The sequence below is a fragment of the Choloepus didactylus genome, chromosome 8, assembly GCF_015220235.1.
Source record: "Choloepus didactylus isolate mChoDid1 chromosome 8, mChoDid1.pri, whole genome shotgun sequence".
NCBI classification, from domain to species: domain Eukaryota; kingdom Metazoa; phylum Chordata; class Mammalia; order Pilosa; family Megalonychidae; genus Choloepus; species Choloepus didactylus.
In genome coordinates, this window is record NC_051314.1 from 111,586,990 (window position 1) to 111,613,673 (window position 26,684).

General features: G+C 37.2%; 1 protein-coding gene across 2 annotated transcripts in view; it reads left to right on the top strand.

Moving 5' to 3' along the window:
* The window catches only part of GYS2 (glycogen synthase 2), a 71,120-nt gene that overhangs the window by 33,342 nt on the left and 11,094 nt on the right, over positions 1-26,684 (top strand). Inside the window, exons 6-12 of one of the 2 annotated variants that reach the window (XM_037846076.1) lie at positions 5,729-5,846; positions 6,034-6,154; positions 9,871-9,977; positions 10,666-10,725; positions 11,488-11,566; positions 16,918-17,031; positions 17,397-17,417. In XM_037846076.1, the coding sequence (XP_037702004.1) occupies positions 5,729-5,846; positions 6,034-6,154; positions 9,871-9,977; positions 10,666-10,725; positions 11,488-11,566; positions 16,918-17,031; positions 17,397-17,417 (620 nt within the window). The remainder of the gene's footprint in view (positions 1-5,728; positions 5,847-6,033; positions 6,155-9,870; positions 9,978-10,665; positions 10,726-11,487; positions 11,567-16,917; positions 17,032-17,396; positions 17,418-26,684) is intronic. The other variant, XM_037846077.1, reaches the window with a different exon arrangement.

Consider the following 26,684-nt stretch of genomic DNA (forward strand, 5'->3'; position numbering starts at 1 on the left):
TGTACCATCTATTTTGAAGATTTCTTGGAAATACAAGTTTTGTGATGTCATCTTCAAGAGATGTCATATAATAGAACTACATTTAACATTTATAGTGTCAACAAAAGAAAACACTCTAGCCAGTTAGTGATTTCATGGTATATTGCCAAAAAGGTCATCAGGGTTCAATGTTACTGTGAATCTTTACAAATAGACCAAGCACTACTGTATACCTCATTCCAGTGTATAGTGGCAAGGATGTGGAGAGAATGTTTTGCAAGAAGGTCCACTTTAAACTGCTATGACTCTCAAAAATCTATTAAAGTTCAGGAATTTTCTAGCAGTCCATTTTACCTGATAGGAATTATTCATATAATAATGAGGCTGAAGCGTTCTACTGCAACCAGAACATTCAATAAAATGGCTCAAGTTTCTGTAGCGTATTTTGACAGCACATACAAACTACCATATTCACAACATAGGTATGGTATGTTCATTTATGACACAATAAACATCTGTTCTAGTTTGCTAATGCTGCCAAAATGCTAAACACCAGAGATGGATTGGCTTTTATAAAAGGGGGTTTATTTGGTTACACAGTTACAATCTTAAGGCCATAAAGTGTCCAAGGTAACACATCAACATCGGGTACCTTCACTGGAGGATGGCCAATGGCGTCCGGAAAACCTCTGTTAGCTGGGAAGGCATGTGGCTGGTGTCTGCTCCAAAGTTCTGGTTTCATAATGGCTTTCTCCCAGGACGTTCCTCTCTAGGCTGCAGTTCCTCAAAAATGTCACCCTTAGTTGCACTTGGGGTATTTGTCCTCTCTTAGCTTCTCTGGAGCAAGAGCCTGCTTTCAACAGCCGTCTTCAAACTGTCTCTCATCTGCAGCTCCTGTGCTTTCTTCAAAGTGTCCCTCTTGGCTATAGCTCCTCTTCAAAACATCACTCACAGCTGCACTGAGTTCCTTGTGTTTGTCAGCTCATTTATATGGCTCCACTGATCAAGGCCCACCCTGAATGGGTGGGGCCACGCCTCCATGGAAATTATCTCATCAGAGTTAGCACCTATAGCTGGGTGGGGCACAGCTCCATGGAAACACTCAAAGAATTCCAAACTAATAAACACTGATAGGTCCACCCACACAAGATTACATCAAAGATAATGACGTTTGGGGGACAGAATACATTCCAACCGGCACAACATCAGTTTTCACATGTTCCTTGGCCAAGATCGTTGGAATCATATTCACCTCTACAGTAGACACCTACATGGCAGGTATCCAAAAGCAAACAAACAATGAAATCAGAAGTTACTTTCTTAGGCCATTGCAACAGTACTGCCAGCTCTATGCCTATCCAAGCTAAGGAACTTGCAATTCAAAGTTCAGCTTCCAAAAACAAAGTAAAAGCTTTAAGACTACAGTAGAAACCACTGGTTTCTACAACACAGTGGTTCTTCAGTTACTACAATATTTTGCATTTACAGAGTACTTTCTTGTGGAATCAACTTTGCCTTTGGGAAAAAAGAAGGGTTCCTATAGGGTTCTGGGTCAATTATATGTAATCAAGAATATCCAGTTTCTTTTTGCTTTGTTTCCTTATTTCAAAGGCATCATGCTGTGAACGATTTTTTTTCCCCTATCCAAAGTCCAAATTTACTCTCTCTGTTTAAGGAAATATCCATTGTGTGGCCTTGGTGAAAGGCAAGACTCTGCCTTCCATCAATAAAGCCAAAGGAGGACAAAACGTGACTTCTTTCTGCTTCTAAGCAGGTAGGAAGCAAATGAGAGATCCACATTCAACCAGCCAGAGGCTCCTGCCCAGGACTTCAAATGTTGAGGAAATAGGGCCAGGAGGCCAGGGCAGTTGGCCAACATTCGCAGTAGTGTCGGAGCACGGGTGTCCAGAGGTGGCCATGGGCCCACTGTTTTGCCTTTTCCTGACTGAGGCTGGGTTCTCAATGGCCCTGTCTCCTTCTGCCTCTGTTCATCTTCTGACCTGCATTCTCCTGGCTTACCACTAATTCTGTCAGCGCCTTTGTATCACTTTAATCAAGTCCTTTTCTGCTTAAGTGAGTTAGACACTTGGTTTAAACCAACCTGTTCTACATCCAAGAGTGCTGACTAGTATAGAAAATTTCAGGAAATTATAAAATGGAATTAAACAAAATAGAAGAAAGTAAAAGTGCTCACAATTCTACTATCCAGAGGTAATTACAGTCAATACCTGGATGCATATTCTTCTAGACTCTTTTATATGTATATTTTACCTTTACCAAATGAGAACAAACTGCATTTACTCTTTTGTTTTCTACTTTCTTTTTTTATTTAACAATATACTGTCAGCCTATACCAACACTATTATTTTAAATAACTAGACAGAAATCTATTGTAAGGATATATATCAATATATGCATGGACATTTAAAATTAAATATTAAAAATACATATTAATTAACATTAAATTAAAAATTTAAAGATGATTGTAATAGTTAAATTTATTACCAAGTGCTTAATGATTTCTTTGGGATAAAATCTTAGAAATGAAACTCCTCTCTCAAAGTTTATATATATTTTTGAAGCTTTGGAACATAATGACTACTTTCTGCAATGTTCTAGAAGTACAAGTTCAAGTACAACTGGTATACAGATATGATATGACCCACAAATTTCTGAGCATTGTCAAATTGTACCTTGAAATGTTTTAACCAAATTATACTTTCTTCAGAAAAATAGCATTTCTACACATTTTTACCAACATAATTTTTTCAGCCTTTGACAATTGTATATGTAAAAAATGCTATTACATATTCTTCTGGTGTACATATCTCTGGTTACTGAGTCGAAACATTTTTTCATCTGTTTATTGGACATATATATTTATTCTTCCATTTAGTTGGCAATGCATGCTTCTATCAGGATGACTGACTTTTTTCTTATTGATTCGTAAGCACTGTATATACATGTAAACAGACACACACACGTGCTTTAAGTGTCATGTGTTGCTTTTACTGAATTTGCCATTTGACCTTTAATATGGTTATTGATAGTTTGGCAATTACGGATTTGTTGAGCCCGTGCTAGTGCCTTTATATGAACTCTAACCAGAATCTTTTTGGTCAGGGTCTTCCCTTCCTGTGGTTAGTGTTGCTTAACTACAGAATGTTTCCTTCTAGTTGAGAAGAATAGCAAGAAATTCGTAACAGTGGTTGCTTCCAGTGAGGCGAAGTTGTTGAGGTGCAGGCATGGAAAGCACAGAGACTATTCAAAGTATATGTTTTGAATATTTGAAACTCAAATGATGTTAATTATTACTTATTTAAACTAATTAATGGAAATGAGATTCAGAATGATACCAGCTAGAGTGGAACCACTCACAAACTGAAGGTACTCTTACTAGTACAGTAAACCTTGAGTAGAACTCCTTTTAAATAAAATTTGTAATGATTAGATTCTATTTAGTATTTTTACTCTTAAGATAAAGCTACAATTTTTAACTATATACTATGTTTGAGAATCCACATAATTCCATATCCATCAATGAGGCATAAATTTTTTTCATACCTTATGTCTTGAGCCATGTAGGCAGTGTTATGCTAGATCATATGGGCTCAGAGGAGCCAACTGCCAAAATTTCAGGAAACTTGTGAGCTGGTAGTTAAACACAGCCAAACACAGTTTATATAATTTATAAAATTAAATTATATAAACTTATTATTAAATAATATTAAAAATAAAACTAATTACTAAAACACATTACTTCCTAATTATTTTACTACATTTTACTATTATCTATGCTCTCGAGTATGTATACCTCTTGTACGTATACGTATGGTGAGAACACTTTCTAATGGTGTTACTACGAAAGTCTTCCTAACTCTTCATTCAGTGAGAACACATTGATAGCTTAAAACGGTCAGGGCAGGAATACTTTACACCATGGAAACAGGCAAATGTTACAAAGCAGGTCTCTGTCTCTCCTTTTCCTGGACAGTCAGTTGCTGAACATTTACCAGCATGGAACTTACGTGTGAGACTATTCTGCAGTATAAATACGGCTATTAGAAGACCTCCTCTACTTAACTCATCAGGGTAATAAACTTGGACAATTTGTGGACATAGGTCCTCTCTTTTTGGTTGTATGTGAAACAATTTAGAAACTTTCAGAAGAATTCAAGTCATAACAAACTGGTACCCATATACATCCTTGCCTTCTACATCTTTTTGGGCAATTCAGCTGCATGACACAGTGGATAAGCATGTAGATGCTTGGTTTCATAAAACCAAACATATGGTTTCATGAAAATTACATAAATTAATATTTTTCAAACATTACAATGAAATAAGTACACCCCATATAAATCTTATAGGAAGATGAATATATTTAAGAGGTCATTGTCATCCTGTTCTGAACACCCTATACAGTTTATCCAGGAATTATTTATAAGAAAGCCTTTCCTGGAAACTTCGGTGAGCTAAAATGACTCTTGCTACAGCAAGGTGTGTTTGTTGACATAGCTTCTGTATTAGGTTCCTATGGCTGTTATAATGAACTACCACAAAGTTGGCAGCTTTAAACAGCACAGATTTATTCTCTTACAGTTCTGGAGATAAGAAATCCTAAATCTATTTCACTGGACTGAAATCAAGGTGTCAGCAGGGCCACTCTCCCTGTGCAGGCTGTATGGGAGAATCCACTTCCTTGCTTTTCTCAGTTTCCAGTGGCTCCCTGGAGTCCTTGGCTTGTGGCCCTTTCACCTCTACTCCCCACTTCCATTTTCATACAGCTTTAGGCAGTCAGATCTCCCTCTGCCTCCCTCTTATAAGGACCCTTGTGATTACATTGGGTCCACCCAGATAATCCAAGATTATCTCTTTATCTCAAGGTCCTTAACCTAATCACATCTGCAAAGTCCCCTTTGCTTAGATGGTAACATTCACATGCTCCAGGGATTAGGGCCTGGATGTTTGGGGGGACCATTATTCTCCTACCACACCTATGTTCTTGCTTTTGCTTTTACTGCTACTAATAACCCACGTATTCAACTTAGTAGGTTGTTTCCCTCATGTATTCTGAGTAGTCTCTATCTTACCTATCAGAGAACAATATTCTGGAAAAACAAGAATGTCTTCCTGCCTGCGCAACAAAATCTTCTGGGCAGAATGCGTCAGTTTGTATTTGAAACAAAGGTCTGCCTTTCCAATTTTCCAAATGGCGGAAGATTGCCCACCCACTTGTTTAAATAAGACGGCAAGAGGTAGTTTAGTGCAGGGGTTAGGGACATGGTGGCTGGACATAGCCTGCATATTGATTCTGCTCCCACTTACCAACCATGTGATCTTGGACAGGTTCCTTAACAACTCTATGCCTCAGTTTCCCCATCTGAAAATGCAGCTGACAAAAGCACCTACTTCATTGGTTGTTGCAGGGACATTAAATGAGTTATGCTGTAAAGTGTTCGGAGCAGTACCTGGTGTCTACTAAGCAACTGATAAATGTAACCACAATAATTATTATCACTGCTATCAATCAAGCTGTTTCATTAAACCAAGGGCTCATTGTCATTTTGGTCAGGTACTCCCAATTTCTTTTTTGAGCCAGAAGATGTGGAATTCTGAAGTTTTATGAATATTTAATTCTATAATAGTCAGAAACTAGAAATGTTAATAGCATTTAACATTTTAGATTTTTCTATAATGGTACCTTGTCTCAGAAGAGAATTTTCTTGATTTTGCTTCGCTTTTCCAGATGTCATTACTCCAAATGGCTTGAATGTTAAGAAATTTTCAGCAGTGCACGAGTTTCAAAATCTACATGCCATGAACAAGGCTAAGATCCAAGATTTTGTTCGAGGTCATTTCTATGGGTATGCATTCCTTTCTTTAAAAAAAAAAAAATTGCATGTGATTCCAGGAATCTTTGGTAGAGAGAAAGCAGGATTATTATAGTAAATGTTTATCTTTCCCAACCCTCTTTGTACTTTAACAGAATTCATAGGTACATTTTGTTGATGTTGCTTTATTTCACTGGAAACTGCTTTTGTTTTATTTTAGTCATCTGGACTTTAATCTTGAAAAGACTTTGTTCCTTTTCATTGCCGGGAGGTATGAGTTTTCAAACAAAGGAGCAGACATCTTCCTAGAATCCTTATCCAGGCTAAATTTCCTGCTGAGGGTAAGAAAGCTTTACCACATGACACAGTGCTCTCTTAGGGAGGATTTCTTCTAGGGGAAGTGGAGAACTCCCTGGCTACCTTAATAGTTTTCCAGTTAATACCTGATTTTGAAAACTATCCTAAAAATGGATATTTTTAGGATACATATTAGGGTTGTCATATTTTTCACTTGTGTATTTGTCATATTTTTCACTTGTGTATTTGTCTATTGTGAAGTACATTTTTTCTTGAGAACCACAGGTTTTCTTGAGAACCACAGGTTTATTACATTATACCTGCTATGTTTTACGAAGTTGTTATAACATCCCCTTTCCCTACCTAAGTTTGTAACCAACTGAAAGATAAATACCGATAAATCAAGCAAAGAGAGAACAGAGTACACCTTTTTTAACTGATAAAGTCTATAATGGAAAATGTGGCTTGGGTATATGGCAATAATGTGCTTCCCCACCCTGAACACTGGTATTAGATGAAGTCATCCAGCCACAGGCAGCTCCAGCCATCACCATCCTCCACTGACAGCAGCAGATTTCAGAGTCACATGACCTCACGGACTGGCAGCCAAACCCTAGAGCACTTGCTCTCTGGAGAAAGGGTCAGACAAGCACATGTTCTTGCTCCCAAACTCACCAACTATGTCTCTTCCCCAAGGACAGGGAACATATAGAAGGTTAAACTTGGGGAGGCCCCACCACTGAAACACAAAGGAGCGGGGTAGGGGTTACTACTTCCAACAATGTGGAATCATTTTTCAGTCAGGAAGGTAGGCCTTAAAATGGGTTCCCAACTAATCCAGCAGTAAAACATGTGCCAATAGAAGCAACCACAAAAACTGGTACCACGAAATAACCGCTGATTGATGTTACTGGCTTATATTCCAATCCATCATGTGAAAACATAAAACAAATACTCTCACAGGGGACCAGTGTATGATTTCAGCCGAGACAATCTAAAGTTTTCCTGATCTCTGTACCACTCTCCAGACAAACTTTTATTTTCAGACATTGATTTATCCTTACCTTAGAGCTGACATTATACCAAGTATGCTAAAAGATTTACTACAGTCCCATTAATAAGAAAGCAATACACTAATAAAATACCCAAGTCTGCAAAATAGGATTGAAGACCAGAAAGATTATTCCTCATAATATTTTCTAGTATGTACATATTCAACAATCTGTATAGATGGGCTCATAGTTATATCAAACATATGTCATGATTAGGAAGATTATTAATCAATTTCTCCATACAATGATTAAATATTCATTTTAGTTTAAGATGTGAAGAAAAAGCCTCTAGCTATTATTCTTGGATAATTAAAATACTTGGAAAAGTTAAAAGAAGGCCACTCCTTTCATGTAGTGCATTTACTCTTTGCTAGCACATTGGTTTCTTCAGGAGTGAGCTTCCTATTCTGTGGCTTCTGCAGATTTCCTGAATAAGTCAGGTCCCCGAGTGCAGAACCGATACATCAGATGGCAAAGTGCCCCATACACAGGTGATAGTTAATTACTTCCAGAATACATGAACAGGTTTTAAGTGAGTTTATGTTTTCATTACCACACTGTTTGATATCATTTGCTTCTGAGAAATGCCAGATCAATGATATTCGTGAGAAGAAGAAAAAAACTTAACAGATTTTAGTCGGAAAATACCAATTTGAATATCAGCTCTGCCACTGACAAAAATATTTAAGATAAAAGAGCTCAGACAAAATTTATAACCTCTTGTGCTTCTCTCTCCATATAAAATGAGGAGAATGATATCTCTTGTACAGGGTTATTGTGGAGTGAGTTGCTATGTGGTTGGGAGTACACAAGCTCAGGCACAACAGAAACTTTCAGCAAATAACCACTTTATTACTTACATGTAGCATAAAGGGTCCAAAAGAGCAGGGGAAGAGAGTCCATCATGACCAGTTTTCCAGACAGGCCGACTGCTCTGGTCAGTTGGTGGGTGGCAGCTCCTCAGGCCCCACTTGGCTCCAGAGAGGAGAGACAAATCTCTGCTGCCTGAAGGCAGGGTATTTGTCCAATGCAGGGGCGGGACCCATCACTGAGATTTCTTTCCCTGAGAAGCAGCTGGGGCTGCTTGTTCTTAATTTCTACGTTTAAAATCGGGTCAGATAGGGGACTGGTGGTTTAACAGGCTGGGCCCTCTACCACAGGACTTGCCCTTGGTGAGACTGCTGCAGCAAAGGAGAGCCTAGGCCTGCCTACAATTGTGCCTAAAAGCCTCCTCCTGAATGCCTCATTGTTGCTCAGATGTGGCCCTCTCTCTCTAGCTAAGCCAACTTGGCAGGTGAAATCACTGCCCTCCCCACTACGTGGGATCTGACACCCAGGGGAGTGAATCTCCCTGGCAACGTGGAATATGGCTCCCGGGGGAGAATCTAAATCCAGCATCGTGGGATGGAGAACATCTTCTTGACCAAAAGGGGGATGTGAAAGGAAATGAAATAAGTTTCAGTGGCTGAGAGAATCCAAAAGCAGCCAAGAGGTCACTCCAGTGGGCATTCTTATGCACAATATAGACAACCCTTTTTAGGTTCTAATGAATTGGAATAGCTAGCAGTAAATACCTGAAACTATCAAATTACAACCCAGAACCCATGAATCTTGAAGACAATTGTATAAAAATGTAGATTATGTGGGGTGACAATGTGATTGGGAAAGCTATATGGACCACACTCCCCTTTGTCCAGTGTGTGGATAGATGAGTAGAAAAATGGGGGCAAAAAAGACAAAAAGACACCCAGTGTTCTTTTTTACTTTAATTGTTCTTTTTCACTTTAATTTTTATTCTTATTATTTTTGTGTGTGTGGTAATGAAAATGTTCAAAAATTAATTTTGGTGATGAACGCACACTATATAATGAATGGTACTGTGAACAACTGAATGTATGCTTTGCATGACTGCATGGTATGTGAATGTATCTCAATAAAAATGAATTAAAAAACAAAACAAACAAACAAACAAAAAAACAAAAGTAGGGTCAGTTTTTCATTAGACTTAGCATCTCCCCATGGCTGTCTGCAGAATAGAAACACCTGCACACAATAGTAAAGGAGGCGTGGGGGGTAGGCGAGTGCTGGGCTGCTAAATTTGTCTGTGACTTCCCCCAGCAGTTATCACAAGGATTAGGTTAAATTATGTATTTAAACACCTGGCAAAGTATCTGCCATACCTGAAGTGCTGAGTTTATGTGCTTCCAGTAGGGCTAGAAAACAAAATGCAACATTAACATGAGAATCAAGACATCTTACAGAAAAATATAAACAATCTATTTATGCAAATCGGTGCAGATAAACTGAAAAAAAAATAGAATAAATCAAAACTAAATTACTCATTAAATTTCCAATCTGAAATTTTGAAGGGCTAATTTTGGCCCTATAATATATATGTGCACATTTAAATTATTTTTTAACCACAGGGGGAAAAAAAAGTAATAACCAAAGCAATAGGGTTATATAGTTTAGATTATCAATGCCATGAAAATATTTTGTCTGAATTTCCAAATTGGTAAATTGATCAATCAGGATTGAAAGCCAGATTTACATTTAAATTCCTGGAAACATCTCAAGTATAAATTCTCTGAATCATACATAAGTAATTTTTTTATCTAAAGAGACTTAAAACACCTCTTTTCAAAGTTTAAGGTCCATCTGTTGCACATTCCATTTTATCTTTGTTGTGTTTTCTAATCTCTCATCAGATGCATAAAACTGATGTCACAGTGGTGGTGTTTTTCATTATGCCAGCCAAGACAAATAATTTCAATGTGGAAACCCTGAAAGGACAGGCCGTGCGAAAACAGCTGTGGTAATCCCTCATGTTGTCAATGTTCTCAAGCAATAAATGTAAAGGGATTTTTTTTAAGTGAATGACCTCTGATATATCTCCTTGAATGTTTTTCCTGAAGATTGTTAGAGCACATATACTACTTGGTTCCTTCCTCTTTGTGTTACTACCTTAAATTATGTAATATCTACAAAACAACTGTGTTACTATAAAAACTTCAAAATGAGCTACCACAGAAGGAGAAATGTTTAAAGACGAGCCTCTGTAGAAGTCTTTAAAGATAGGTTGAATTTTTTTAAAGCTTTTTGTTTATTTGTTTTTTATCATGGAAATGTCCAAATGTGCAAAAGTAAAGAGATATGTACAATTACGCCAACATGGGCATCACCCAGATTCAACAATTTTCTATTAATTGATAATCTTGTGACATCCATACCTCTGTCTACTCCATGTCCGTCCTTGATTATTTTCCAGCAAAAAGAGAGCTTGAATTTTAAGCCCTCTGGGTGGGTCAGGGTGTTCTGCTGCCTCAGCTCCAGAGGTTTTAATTCAAGCTAAATTGATACGTAGGAAAATAAGGGAAAAGGCTATGCAAAAGAGACCTGCGTATTTTCAAAAGATGCATTGACAAAACGACTGCATTGTCATGACAAATAAAGATTAAAAATTATGACACTGTTTAACTTATAAATCTTTCTACTGCAAACAGGGACATTGCACATTCTGTGAAGGAAAAGTTCGGAAAGAAACTCTATGATGCGTTATTAAGGTAGGTGCTTGGAGTACTTAATACTTTTAATGTTTAATATTTTTAAGATTTAGGGCTTCACTATTTAAAGTTAACAGGTTATGGACTATAATATAGGACTTAGCGTTTGAAGACACATTAAGTCATGCAAGCAGGTTTTGCTTTATCCTCCATTTGAGAAACAAAGTAAACAAATTGCACAAATGAAAAGATCCTTATATGCGCAGGTAGGTTCTAATTCAATGGGAACCTCATTAAAGATAGTATGTTCATCAGAAACAGAGGGAGAGTTCATGAGATTTTAAGTAAAAATATATATTAACATGTTAAGATGCATAGCAACATATATATTGCTTAATAAATAGTAAAATATATTGACAATATGTAGGTTTTGTTATAATATGAAGAGAAAACTTTGTTGTCTCCTGATACTGAGGGTTGGTGTGCATCATTTCTGTTTACCAGGAAAAGAATCAACTTATGCAGGGATATGTTATGAGCCTCTTAGAATGTCATAGTCAGGAGTGGACAAAATATAATGAGTGCTCCATGATGGTTAATATTAAGGCATTAATAATTAATTTCAGTTTTCTTTCATACTATCAAATGTGTTCTTTTATCAAACTTCTTCACATCTCTGGGATTTGTCTAAGATCTTCATCAGGAAACTACATTTGCTTTACACTTATTTTTAAAGTGCTTAGAACAGTCTCTGATACATAGGCAGTACTGAATTACTGCCAGCTGTGTTTATTTTCATTATTAACATTGTTTTCTCCACAGAGGAGAAATGCCTGACATGAACAATATTCTGGATCGAGATGATCTAACAATTATGAAAAGAGCCATCTTTTCAACTCAGGTATTAACGAAAAAATATGCCCACCATTTCCCATAATTACTGAAATCAATTTGAATCAATATTTTGATTTATTGGCAAATGCTAACTTGGGAAAATTTTTAGCATGAGAGCTAGAAGAGACATTCTTATGTTCTCACCTAAAGGACGACTTTGTAGCTTATCTTTTGTGGGTGGTTTTCATGGCTCTTTTTTTTTTTTAAATGCAATTTTATTGAGATATCTTCACACATCATTTAATCCATCCAAAGTATGCAACCATTGGCTCACAGTATCATCATATAGTTGTGCATTCATCACCACAATCAATTTTAGAACATTTTCATCACTCCAAAATACAGAAAAAAATAAAAATAAAAAAGAACACCCAAAACATCCCTTACCCCTTATCCACCTATTATTTATATAATTTTTGTCTTTATTTTATTACTTACCTGCCCATACACTGGATAAAGGGATGTCAGTCACAAGGTTTTCGCAATCACATGGTCCCATGATAAAAGTTATATAATTATACAATCATCATCAAGAATTAAGTCTACTGGATTACAGTTCAATGGATTCAGGTATTACCTTCTAACACACTAGAAACTAAAACAGAATATCTATATATTGCATAAGAATAACCTCCAGAATGACCTCTCAACTATTTGAAATCTCCAAGCCACCGAAACTTTATTTTGTTTCATTTCTTTTCCCCCTTTTGGTCCAGAAAGCATTCTCAGTACCATGATGCCAGGGCCAGGCTCATGCCTGGGAGTCATGTCCCACGTTGCCAGGGAGACTTACACCCCTGGGAGTCATGTCCCACATAGGGGAGAGGGTAGTGAGTTTATTTGCAGAGCTGACTGCGAGAGAGGCCACATCTAAGCAACAAAAGAGGTGCTCTGGGGGTGACTCTCAGACACAATTATAAGTAGGCTTAGCTTCTCTTTGCAGGAATAAGTTTCATAAGGGCAAGCCCCAAGATCAAGGGCTTGACTTATTAAATTGGGATTCCCTAATGCTTGGGAGAATATCAGGAATTCCCCAGGTGGGGAGGTTTAATATTTCCACGTTTTTCTCCAGTCCCTCAAGGGGACTTTGCAAATAGTTTTTTATTTTATGTCCAAAATACTCTGGGATGTGTCAGGGTATTACATTAACATGTACAGAATAACACGATCTCATTCCTTATTGCAGGTTCTAAGTAATTTTTTGTTATTTAAATAAACTGACGATATAGGTTAAATTAGATAGTGTGCTATGGAGAATATAAATTTTGTATCCAATAAATATCTTTTAAATAACAGTTAAAACTCAGGAGTAGGTGTGACTGTTCTAAGAGCTTGCAGTCTAGGAATCTTTACAATAAGCCTTATTGAACATAATCAATTGCCCAATCTCTGTCCACATTCTAGCCCCTGATAATCTATGCTCTCAAATTCAATTCTCAGCATTTGTTCATTATAGTTAGTTTACATTAGTGAGGTCTTACAATATTTGTCCTTTTGTTTCTGGCTTATCTCACATAATGTCCTCAAGGTTCATTCACCTAGTTGCGTGTCTCACGTCATTCCTTCTTGCATCTGCTCAATATTCAGTTGTATGTATACTCCACAGTTCACCCTTCTGTTCATCAGTTATACCTTTAGGCCGTTTCCATCCATTGCAAATAATGAATACTGCTGTCATAAACACTGCTGTCATAAACATCAGTGTGCAAATACCTATTCATGTCTCTGCTTTTGGTTCTTCCAAGTATATACCAAATAACAGAGTTGCAGGATCATATGGCAACCCTAAACTTAGCGTCCTGTGGAACCACTACACTGCCCTCCAGAGGAGCTTCACCATTCTACTTCCCTACCAACAGTGAATAGGATTATCTCTCTCTCCACATCTTCTCCAGCACTAGTGTCTTTCTGTTTATTTTTAAACAGTTTTATTCACATACCATACAATCCATCCTAAGTGAACAATCAATAGCTCCTGATATAATCACATAGATATGCATTCACCACCACAATCTATATGAGAATATTTCCATTTCTTCCGTGAAGAAGAAAAAAATAAAAGAATAAAGAATAAAAAAATTAAAAAGGCGAACCACCACCATCAACAACAAGCATCCCATATCCCTCCCTTATATCCTCCTCTATTGACATTTAGCTTTGGTGTATTGCCTTTGTTACAATTAATGGAAAAATATTACAATGTTCTGTTCATTGTAGATCCCAGTTTGCACTGATTGTATTTTTTTCCCATACCATCCCATTTTAAACACCTTGCAATATTGACATCTACTTGTTCTCCCTCATGTAAAAACTTTCTTACCTTTCTACATTAAATCACCATCATTGACCACTCTAGGTTTTGCTAAGTTACACAGTCCCAGGTTTTATCCTCTCTCTTTCCTTCTGGTGTCATACATGCCACTAGCCTTCCTCTTTCAACCATACTCACATTCAGCTTTCTTCATTATACTTACAATATTGTGCTATCATCACATAGTATTGTGCTATCCATTTCTGGGTATTTATAATCAATTCTGTAGAACATTCCGTACTCCTTCAGCATCAAATGCCCAATCTCTGTCCACTTTCTACCTCCTGATAACCTGTATTCTTAATGTTAACTTTCAGAGTTTGCTCATTATAGTTAGTTCATATTAGTGAGACCATTCAGTGTTTGTCCTTTAGTTTCTGGCTAATTTTGCTCAACATAATGTCCTTAAGGCTCATCCACACTGTTGCATGAGTCATGACTTTATTCTGTATTACAGCTGTGTAATAGTCCATTATATGTATATACCACAGATTGTTTATCCACTTGTCCGTTGATGGTCATTTAGGCTGTTTCCATCTCTTGGCAATTGTGAATAATGCTGCTATAAACATCAGTGTACAAATGTCCGTTTGTGTCCTAGCCTTCAGTTACTCCAAGTATACACCTAGTAATAAGATTGCTGGATGATACATAGCTTCATGAGGACCAGCCAAACTGCCTTCCAGAGCAGTTACGCCATTCTGCATTCCCACCAACAATGAATACACGTACCTCTTCCTCCACATCCTCACTTGTAGTTTTCTGTTTTGTTAATTTTTTTTTTAATAATGGCCATTCTAGTAGGTGTGAGATGATATCTTATTGTGGTTTTGATTTGCATTTTCCTAATAGCTAGTGCAGTTGAGCATCTTTTCATATGTTTTGGAGCCATTTGATTCCTCTCTGGAAAAGTGTCTGTCCATGTCTTTTGCCCATTTTTAAATTGGGTTGTTTGTCTTTTTGTTGTTGAGTTTAGGATCTCTTTATGTAGTCTGGATACTAAACCCTTGTCTGATATGTGGCTTCCAAATATTATCTCCCATTGCATAGGCTGCCTTTTTACTTTCCTCACAAAATCCTTTGATGCACAAAAGTATTCGATTTTGAGGAGATTCCAGTTATCTATCTCTTCTTTCATTGCTTGTGCTTTGAGTGTGAGGTCTAGGAAACCACCTCCTATCACAAGATCTTTAAGATATTTCCCTACATTTTCTTGTAATAGTTTTATGGTCTTAGCTCTAATGTTTAGGTCTTTGATCCATTTTGAGTTAATTTTTGTATAAGTTGTGAGATAGGGTCCTCTTTCATTCTTCTGGATATGGATATCCAGTTTTCTATGCATCACTTGTTGAAGAGGTTGCTCTTTTCTAGTTGGGTTGACTTGACCACCTTATCAAAGATCAGTTATCCATAGATGAGAGGGTCTACTTCTGATTACCGAATTTGATTGCATTGGTCAGTATACCTGTCTTTATGCCAGTACCATGCTGTTTTGACCACTGTAGCTTTGTAATATGCTTTAAAGTCAGGTAGTGTGAAACCTCCCACTTCATTTTTCTTTCTCAAGATATTTTTAGCTCTTCGGGGCACCCTGCCCTTCCAAATAAATTTGATTATTGGTTTTTCTATTTCTGCAAAGTAAGTTGTTGGGATTTTAATTGGTATTGCATTGAATCTATAAATCAGTTTGGGTAGAATTGACATTTTAATTATATTGAGTCTTCTAATCCATGAACACAGTATGTCTTTCCATTTATTTAGGTCTTTCTTGATTTCTTTTAGCAATTTTTGCAGTTTTCTGGGTATAGGTCTTTTATGTCCTTGGTTAAATTTATTCCTAAATATTTGATTCTTTTGGTTGCTATTGTAAATGGATATTTTTTTTCTTGATTTCCTCCTCAGATTGCTCCTTACTAGTGTATAGAAACACTACTGATTTTTGTGTGTTGATCTTGTATCCTGCCATTTTGCTGTACTCATTTATTAGCTGTAGTAGCTTTGCTGTAGATTTTTTGGAATTTCTACATATAGGACCATGCCATCTGCAAACAATGAAAGTTTCACTTCTTCCTTTCCAATTTGAATGCCTTTAATTTCTTCTTGCCTGATTGCTCTAGCTAGAACTTCCAGCACAACGTTGAATAACAATGGTGAAAGTGGGCATCCTTGTCCTGTTCTTAATCTTAGAGGCAAAGCTTTTAGTCTTTTCCCATTGAGTATGATGCTCGCTGTGGGTTTTTCATATATTCCCTTTATCATGTTGAGGAATTTTCCTTCTATTCCTATCCTTTGAAGTGTTTTCATCAAGAAAGGATGTTGAATTTTGTCAAATAGCTTTTCTGCATCAATCGAGATGATCATGTGGTTTTTCCCCTTTGATTTATTGATATAGTATATTACATTAATTGATTTTCTTGTGTGGAAACATCAGTACTCATTATAAAGTGTTATGAAACTTGTCTTTGTATCCACTCACAAAATTCATTTGAATTCAATCTATCCAATTGAAAAAATGTGTGTATTGAAGTAAGAACAAAAATCTTCCCAAATTTTTCAGAAAGCATAGAATTTTGAATCACAATAGAGAAAATGTAAATATTTCAGTCAAGTGGAATTATTGCAAGATGGGAAAGCCAAATACTGTGTCACATGTACACCAAAACTCATATCTTAACAGTGAGGTTTCTGGCACTAGGAGGCAGCCCCCACCCCAGGAGGAAGCAGGAGAGTGGCTCTTCTTGAGTTAAGATTTCAGGACACCCTTATACTTCAACCCAGTCCCAAAAGCAGTCAGGAAGCCAAGACCTTTTCTATAGTAGCTGCAGGTGAAGAACGAAAGCTTTATGTGTTCACAATATGCGGAGGAAGTTTTTCAATCCATTCTTCCTCTGAAACTTGCACAAAACTTAGTCATCACCATTAGCGTCATCTCAAAAGACTGAGGGCATAAAGGCTGGATGAAATGTTACCAATGACCTATTGTTGAAATTAGTCACACTGATGAATTCTTTCCACAAACTGACATTTTCCCCTCTCTGTTACTTCAGCGACAGTCTTTGCCTCCAGTGACAACTCACAACATGATTGATGACTCCACTGATCCCATCCTCAGCACCATTAGGCGAATTGGACTTTTCAACAGCCGCACGGACAGAGTCAAGGTAGAATGAATTGTTTATGTAGGGCACTTCAAATTTATTTATAGCACATTTTTTTGAGAATTTATTTATAACCTTCCTTATTTGTTTTAACGTCTATCAGAAATATTTTAAATGATATTTCTAAAAATAATAATAATAATTCTTTCTGCCAGGGATAATTAGAGGTTAGTGGATATTTTGGAATCATTCTTGAAAATTGAAGCAATGTATGGCTTTGAGTCATAATTCTAATACTTATTTTCATTATATAGAACGGTAAATAAGCATCAGAAAACTACTAAATTTTTACAGATACAAATATAAGAATTACTTTATTTAATGAATACTTGATATTAACATGAATTGTTTTTGTTCCTTTCTGATAGACTTCAATTCAAGGGGACAAGGTGAGAAATTCCTAATTTCAAAGAATATGGCTAATGAAGGTTTTATGGAATTTTCTACAGATCAAGTATATCTTTTGACTCTTGGGTCCCTACAATGACTAGGCAAAACATTAGTATTTACATGAATAATACCTGGTTTCTGCCACTGTGGAGCTTAATCTCTATGATGTTTACTGGGGACCTACAAAGTTACAGGCACTACATTTGGTGTGGGGGACAACAGTGAGCATGTAAACAGTTCCATTCACCAGTCTTCAAGATTAAATTGTGCAATCTTTGCCAATCTCTTCAAAGACCCTCCCACCTACCCCCACCCTTTGCGTTCCATTCTCTCTTTTACTTTTAGCAGATGACCTCATGGAGAGCCGAGTGAGTTGTGAACTCCTTCAGTGTCACTCCATGCTGGCCCACAGATCAGGTTATGGCCTATACTTACTTCTGTTTCTTCAGGTTCATTTCCTTCTACATTCTTAGGAATCATGCCCTGTTTACCCTTTATTGTATTATAGGTTTCTTCCCTAATACTAGCTCCTTCCCTTTCTATCTATAAATATTCCTTACATTTCTCCACCTCAAAAAACAAGTGCCTTAACCCCATCTCCCCTTCATGTTATTAAATGTTTCCTACTCAAGAATTCATTTCTCAGTTTCCATTCCCTCCTTGACATAGGCAGGGGGAGAGATGATGAGGGCCCCTTACAAAGGCAATACCAGAGGCTGGAGAGGAGAGAACAAGGAGAGAGATGGCTGAATGTAGAAAGGATCAGAATTAGTAACCACAAGGATATTGGGAATGAGAAAGAAGAAGTCAAGGATAAGAGGCTCCTGACTTCAGCATCTAACCAGTGCTATCCAAAAGCAAATGAAGGCTTTATCAGAAGTTGCTTTGAGGGTCATGCCATGAATTGAGTTCAGCTTTGGATAGATTGGATTTGAGTTACATGGTGAGATATCCAAGTAAGGGTGTTTTATAGGCACTTAGAGAACACAGGTCTGAGGCTTTCAAGGGCAATCATGAAGAGAGTGACTGATGCGTAGAGATCGGTCTCTAGGACATCAATCTCTGGGAGATCCATCTCCCAGGAGATCCTGGGAATGATAAAACTGACACGCTGGGAAACCAGGTTGAGTGAGTGCTGAGAATAGACCCAAGGAAACTTCAAGATTTAAGAAGGAATTAGGAGAAGAAAAGTCAGTGAAAGAAATAGAAGGAGCAGAGATTTAGAAGAGAACAATATCTCAGAAATTTAGGCAGGAGAAATTTACAAGACAGTAGGAGGATCTCATAATATAGCATTTAATGACACAAGCAGTTTATAAAATCTTCTGTGTTTGCTGTAATATACTATTTTCATTTTGAACATATCCTTTGTATATTTATATGCATTTATATTTTACATATATTTAGATAATTACGTTTATATACATTTATATGTCAATGTTGCACAGTGCCCTAGCATTTGGGTGATTTTTATTTTCTCCTTTGTTTCTGTATTTCCAAAATTTCTACATCTAGCACATCTCCTTTAATGGGCAGGTTACAAATTTCTCCCTAGAAATGCAAGGATGTATCTGCCAAGGACCGTGGTTTACATTTTTCAGTGGGACTGGATTTGCAGAGGCATAAGGCTCTAAATTGACTTCATTCTCATATAGTTTTCCCTTACTGTATAAACTGCTTCCCTCTCAAGTATTTTGTCTCTTGGAGAGGAAATAGTAGGGAGGAGGAAAGCCTTTTCTTTCCCCATAGATTTCTGTTTTTCTTCCAACCCTTTATGTCACACCCATGTCTAAATCTGAGGATCTGCCTGGCAGATGTTATGTACAATAAGCACAGCTGGAAGGGAGGAAGGGGGGAGGCTGAGAGGAAGAAGGGATACAGCAGGAGGCACGACATGGCTCATGTTTCCCTGACTCTTGTGTAGACCGAGGCTGGAAAGGCCCTTCCTTGAATTTGGAAGTTCTGAACCAAGTGTGCTTTGCTGATGTATGTTTTTAAAATGTTTAGCAGTGAAGCCATTTTCAGGGAATGGACATGTACCATATTCCCTAAACATATTAAACATCGTCATATTTCTGTGTCTTTACTGATACCCTTATCTCATTCACTGTAACAACTCCTTTAGGACCCAACTTAATCATCATCTCTTCCCTCTACTGTTCCCTAATATTCACTCCTTTTCTCTCCTCCAGACGGGAACAATTGTTTCCTTATCTACATTCCCAATTCACTTTGTACCTACTGCAATTACAGGGATTATCACACTGAATTGTCCTGATTTATGTGTCTATTTCTCCAGATAGACTGTGAGTGTTTTGAAACACAGATCATGTCTCATCTATCCTGTGCCAGGTTGGGTACTCTGAGAGGCAGATACCAAGACAGGATTGGATGTGCAGAAGACTTATTGGGGAAAACTCCAGTGAAGGACTATGGGATTGCGAGCAGAAGTAGGCAGAGAGATGCAGAGAAGACACCTGTGATGAGAGAGAAGAAAGGAAGAATAAGGCAGGAGGAGCCTTAGTCTGTAGGCTGTTATAAAAATAATTCCCATCCAGGCTGATAGGAGCTCCCCAAGCAAAAGTTGCCCTGCAGAGGGATCCTCCATTGAGCAGAAATAGCACAATCCTGATACCCCTCTCTGCCCAGTCCCATAGGCCCGGAGCTGCAGCTCAGGTGGATCCAGAGGGGAAGCAGTTAGGGATGTTGGTCAAGATCCAGGAGCAGGATCTCTTGAAGGAAATCTGATCAGCATTCCAGGGCAGCCACATCTATATAGAAGTCAGTGTGCCGAGTTAAGACTGTAATTGGCCTGCCTGGCTTGAACTCCTTCCCTGCCACTTATTCAATTTGTAAATTTAGTTAATCTATCTGTATCTCAGTCTTCTCATTTGTAAAATGGTGATACAATAGTCCCATATCCATAGAATTGTTAGGAGGCTTAGATAGATAACATTGGTGCCATAATTAGCATAATACCTGGCACATATTAAATGTATAATAAAGGTCTATTTTTATTAGTACTTGGCCCAGTCCTTGCACTTGATGTGCGCTCAGTAACTTGAGGAATAGAGGGGTAAAGTTAGGTGAGAATAGAAGAAGGTGGATTCATCTCTGCAGGAGTTGATGTTTTATAAGAGAGATGACGTGTTAGCTAGATCTTCACAGGTAAGCAGGAATTTGCCCTGCAGACAATAGGAAGGAGTCTCCCTAGTCAGAGGAAAATGCAGATGAAAAGGCACAAAAGCACATGGCTTATGTAGATTGAATGGAGATGGGTGTTTGTCTCATACAAATTTATGATTATGCGATTAAACTCATGAATATTTTGAGAAGTCCATTTGTAATAATTAGTAAGCAAACATACCCACACATACAAGAAATAAAAGAATAGCAACTTCCTGACACTTAATGAACATACAAAGCACCAAGATAAACTTTGGTCAATTCAGAATGAGCTATTTTATTTTATTAACTTGACACTAACTCAGCTCCTGTGCTAATATAAGTATCTCTTTGATCACCTACATATTTATAGAATTCTGTAGAGTGGCTCTTAACTCTCAGAGTTGATTGCAAAGTTTTGATATGAATATCTACATTGGATTCAGCAAATGTTGCAGTTTATTTCAAATTCGAATTAATTTATCACCTGTCCTGCCTCAGTGGCGGCATGGTATAGTTAAAAATGCTCCTGATTTCAGATTTCAACCCTGAGTTGCCACTCCATGAAAGGAAACTAACTTCCTGAGCCCTTAGTTCCCTCCTGTGATAAATAAAGGATCAGACAAAATTTTTTTCCTAGTGATCAAGGATCTGCGGTGAGCCAGCTGCTCAGCTAGGGGCTTCTGTATACAGGATCTCACTTAATCCTCTCAATAACCCTGAGCTTCTGTGATGGGCTGTTTTCAGGCCCAGAGCAGCTGCTTTCTTGTTATAGTTGTGCTGTCATTCTGTTTGGCTGGGAACAAAAGGAATGAGCCATGGTGTTTTCATGTTCCAAAATGGGCTCTGGAGGGTGTGACTTATTCCTAAGCTTGAAATGCCACTGGTTCTCAAATCCTCTTTTCCAGTGCTTCACCAAAACAGTACAGTAAGCTGCCGATTGGATGGCTGCCTAGACACCATCAAGATCTGAGTTTTTTGCTTCTTTTTCTAGTGTGGTACTTTGCGTATAATAGGAGCTCAAATCATGTTTGGAGGAGGAAAGTATTTTAGTTACCCTTACTTTGCCATCTTGCAATTCTTGACATTGTATAAACCATCATTTTTAGGTACTGGCATTAGACATTTAGCCTTTTTATTTTTTTCTTGAGTTTAACTTGTCTCCTATTTGTAGATCTACTGAGACATAACTAATGCCTGTATATTCCTTGTGGATCAATAGGTTAAAATGCTGCATTAAAATGAAAACTAAAGACTATTTTTAACTTTAATCCCTGGCAGATGATGACATTATAAAGTAATGAAAGCAATTTAAAATTGGATAATTCAATTGCCCTCTTTAGGTTTTAGTTTCCTTATTTTAAATTAAGGATAATAAGAGTCTCTTTTCTACCTACCTCACAATTTTGCTAAGATTTAATGGGGTAATAGATGTGAAGATTATTTGTAATATGTAAAGTGTTACACAAATGTTCCTATCATTATTGTTACATATCCAAATTAGGGTTTCTCTTCAAAGTAATTGCTTCAGAGGAAGGTATACCTATTCCATGAATAAAAAAGAGAGAAGTCTAGGGTGTTTGGTTAAAAAGTTTCTTTTTCCTCTGCCTCTTTCTCTTTCCCTTTTCTTCATGAACAATTTAGGTCTAAAGCCACTGTGTGGGCAACACAAGGTAGGTGTCTGTACTGGAGGGTGAAGGTGTTCTAGAGACCAGAGGAATGTGTCAGGGCCCGAGCAGGGTGAGGAAGGTCCAGAACCTGCCGGAACAGGGTGAGAACTGGGGAGCGGCCCATAGCAGGAAGTAAGAACCCCAGTGGAGTGAGGAGGGCACCCAAGCATGGGCAGGAGTGGCAGTGGAGAGAGGAATTTAGTTACACAGACAGAGATTGACCTAATTCAATACATTAAAGATAGTAGAAGCCAGGTTTCTCATGTTGGAATAAGAAGGCACAAATATGGAAAGGGAGAAAACGAGAACAAATCTTATGGTGTTGGACTGAAATTGGAGGTATTGCTGTGAACTCAGGATTTTCCAGATATACTGATATCGTGCATATATAAAGAAATCTTACAACTCAACAACAGTAGTACAAACAGCCCAATTATAAAATGGGCAAAAGATATGGAAAGACATTTCTCTGAAGAGGAAATACAAATGGCTAAAAAACACATGAAAAAATGTTCATCTTTGCTAATTATTAGGGAGATGAAAATCAATACCACAATGAGATATCATCTCACACCAATAAGAATGGCTGCCCTTAAACAAACAGGAAACTATGCTGGAGAGGATGTGGAGAAGTTGGACCTCTTATTCACTGCTGGTGGGATTGTTTAATGGTACAGCCACTCTGGAAGACATTCTGGCGTTTCGTCAGATAACTAGATATTGAGTTACCCTTCAATCTAGCAATTTTACTTCTCGGTATTTACACAGAGGATCTGAAAGCAGTGACACGAACAGATATTTGCACACCGATGTTCATAGCGGCATTGTTCAAAATTGCCAAGAGACGGAATCAACCTAAATGTCCTTCAGCAGATGAGTGGATAAACAGAATGTGATATATACACACCATGAAATACTATGCAGCAGTAAGAAGGAACGAGGTCATGAAACATATGACAACATGAATGAAACTTGAAGACATAATGCTGAGTGAAATAAGCCAGACACAAAAAGAGAGATGTTGTATGTTACCACTAATGTGAACTCTGTGAAATATAAGTGTCTTATATTGTAGAATACAGGGGACCTAGAGATAGACAGAAGCTAGAGAAAGGGGAACAATAATCTAATAGGAACAGACAAGATATTGAGGGTGATTTTAATGATATGGGAATGCTCAGGTGTGACTATGGTTCATGAATTTTTTTTTGGTATGGTAGGAATATATCAGAAGGAATGAAGTTATTTCAGGATAGTTGTTTTTCCCATTGCTTTGCCTTGTTTTGCTTAGAGATGTTTTTTTATTTGATAAAGTAATGTTAAAATAAAAAAAGAGATATACAGATAGATACAGAAATATAGATGGATGTAAACTGTGTGTGTGTGATGTTCCTTATCTGTCTACTGAGAGGGCCCTCAGAAGATAACACCACAATAGCAATAAGCACACCTAGCACCCAGATTTTGGTTCCCAAATACCATTTTCCACTAAAAAGAACCAGGGCTCTTGGAGAAATGGCTGAGTCTAGGGCTGGGGCAGGGAAAGTACAAGATAACCTGGAACATCTTCTTGTGTCAAAATCAAAGAAATGCTCAAAGAATGATGGAGACATGTCAAAAGTATACAAAAACCAGCTTAAAGGAACTCCCATGGGCCAAATCAGAGATAATTTGAGTATCAATATTAATAAGGATAGTGATGGATTCAACTGCATTGAAAAAATAGGAAACCATGAGTCTAATGCCAGTATTGATCAATTAATTAAAGGCTTAATTAGGAGCAAGATAATTACATAGCTTCAAAATAACTTCAGGCAAAATACTTATTAACAACAAAAGAGATTTTTAAAAAAGTAACTGTATAGTGGAAGGCACAACCTTAATGAAGAGATTAAAGTAAACATCATCAGTAATAGGAAATAAATAAATTTTATATACCATCTGATAAAAAGCAATGAGAGGAACCCAGCAACACTTCTGTGATATTTCTGTCAAAGATGCATAACTTGAAGCCATTGATGACCGACCATCAGACAATCCAAATTGAGGGGCATATTTCAAAATCACTGGGCTGTAATCTTCAAAAGCATTAAGGTCATGAAAGTCAAAGAAAGACCAATAACACTTCCAAATAGAAAGAACCAATGTGATAACTAAATGCAGCGTATGATTCTAAACTGGACCTTTTTCTGTAAAGGACACTATTTGGACAATTGGAGAAACTTGAATGGGGTTAAAGGGTTAGGTGGTAGTGATTTATCAATGTTAATTTCTGGATTTTGATGCTAGTATGTAGATAAGTAAGAACATTCTTGTTTGAATGAAATACACATTAAGTCCTTAGGGAAGATGTGCATCAAATCAGCAACTTTCTCATAAATGATTCCAGGAGAAGTCTAAAAATCTCTTCTTATTGTACTTGCAACTTTTCCGTAAGTTGGGGATCATTTCAAAATAAATAAATACATATTTTAAAAAGAACAATCTCAGTATTTTAAAGTCATATTTTATTTATTTGTTTCTAAGAACTACTTAGTAATGAGCAGGTAGTGAGAGAGAATCTAATAAATAGGAGAATAGGAGAATTCATTCATATATAGTTCTCCAGAAAATTTGTTAAGTAGCTATTCTAGTCACAAATTCCCAATGTAGCCCTGCTCTCAAGAGAGAGTCTCTGGCTTTGTAGAACATTACAAAGTGGGGTTATAGAAGCAGTTCATACCAGTTGCATGAGAGCCAATTGTTAAATTTGTGGAAAATTTTGTGAGCCAGTTTCACATATAGCCATTGTTAAAAATTAAATCAGCTAAACTTAATAATAAATCAATTACATTTAAAACAAAGATAATATTCATAACTTCTCACTTCCTAATTATTTTTCTATTACCTCTTGTTCCGATTTGCTAATGCTGCCGTTATGCAAAACACCAGAAATGGATTGGCTTTTATAAAGGGGGTTTATTTGGTTACAAAGTTACAGTCTTAAGGCCCTTAAGTGTCCAAGGTAAGGCATCAACAATAGGATACCTTCAGTGGAGAAAGGCCATTGGCATCCGGAAAAGTCTCTGTTAGCTGGGAATGTATGTGGCTGGCATCTGCTTGTTCCCAGGTTGCATCTCAAAATGACGTTCTCCAAAATGTTGCTCTTGAGGTGTTTGTCCTCTCTTAGCTCCTCCAGAGCAAAAGTCTGCTTTCAACAGCCATCTTCAAATGTCTGTCTTAACTGCAGCACCTTCTTCTGTCTGTGAATCTTTTTATAGGACTCCAGTGATTCAATTAAGACCCATCCTGAATGGGTCAACTAACATCTCCATGGAAATTATCCAAGCAAAGCTCTCACACACAGTTGATTGAGTCATATTTCCATGGAAACACTCAAAGGATTCCAACCTAATCAACACTAATACGTCTGCCCCCACAAGATTACATCAGAGAACATGGCGTTTTGGGGGACATATTATATCCAAACCGGCACACCTATGCCCCTGAAGTTATTTCTGTCTCTGTATGCTGGAAATCTAGCAAGGTAGAAATACTGTGTAATGATGTGCTACTGCTTATCTCTTCCCAAATCCAAGTTCAGTGACATCACATTGGTAACTTGAAATTGGCCATGGTGGGGGTATATACAGCTTGGAAATTGGCAAACACTAAAAATGTGCTTCATTTATTATTTATTGATTATCTAGACTAAAGAAAGCTGTGGAGAAAATATCAATAATGCAGATTTTGCTTAAAAATGTATTATGTCAATTGTGAAAACCCTGTGGATTGCACTCCCTTTATCCAGTGTATGAATGGATGAGTAGAAAAATGAGGACAAACCCTAAATGAAAAATAGGGTGGGATGGTGGGGGGGGGGGTGATCTGGGTGTTTATTTTTTTATTTTTTTTATTTTTTAATTTTTATTTTTTATTCTCATTCTGATTCTTTCTGGTGTAAGGAAAGTGTTCAAAAATAGATTGGGGTGTTGAACGCACAACTATAAGATGGTACTGTGAACAGTTGATTGCACACCATGGATGATTGTATGGTATGTGACTATTTCTCAATAAAACTGAATTTAAAAAAAAAAAGAAGGGGCAGGGAATGTTATTGCATAACGGGTTCAGAGTTTCTATGGGTGCATGATGGGTGCAGAAGTGATGAAGAATTGGGATAATGGTTGTTGGTGATGGTAGCACCACATTGTGACTGTAATTAATAACACTGAATTGTACATTTGAAAGTGGTTAAATGGGAAGTGTTGAGTTGTATATATGCTAATACAATAAAAAGTTTAAAAAGATTTTTGAAAAACCAAAGAGAATTTGAATGAAGCATGGACTTCATTTAATAATAATGTATCAGTATTTGTTCATTGTGATAAATGAATTATGAAAATGTGAAATAATAGGGAAGAGTAATGGGAATTGTATGATTTTCTCATA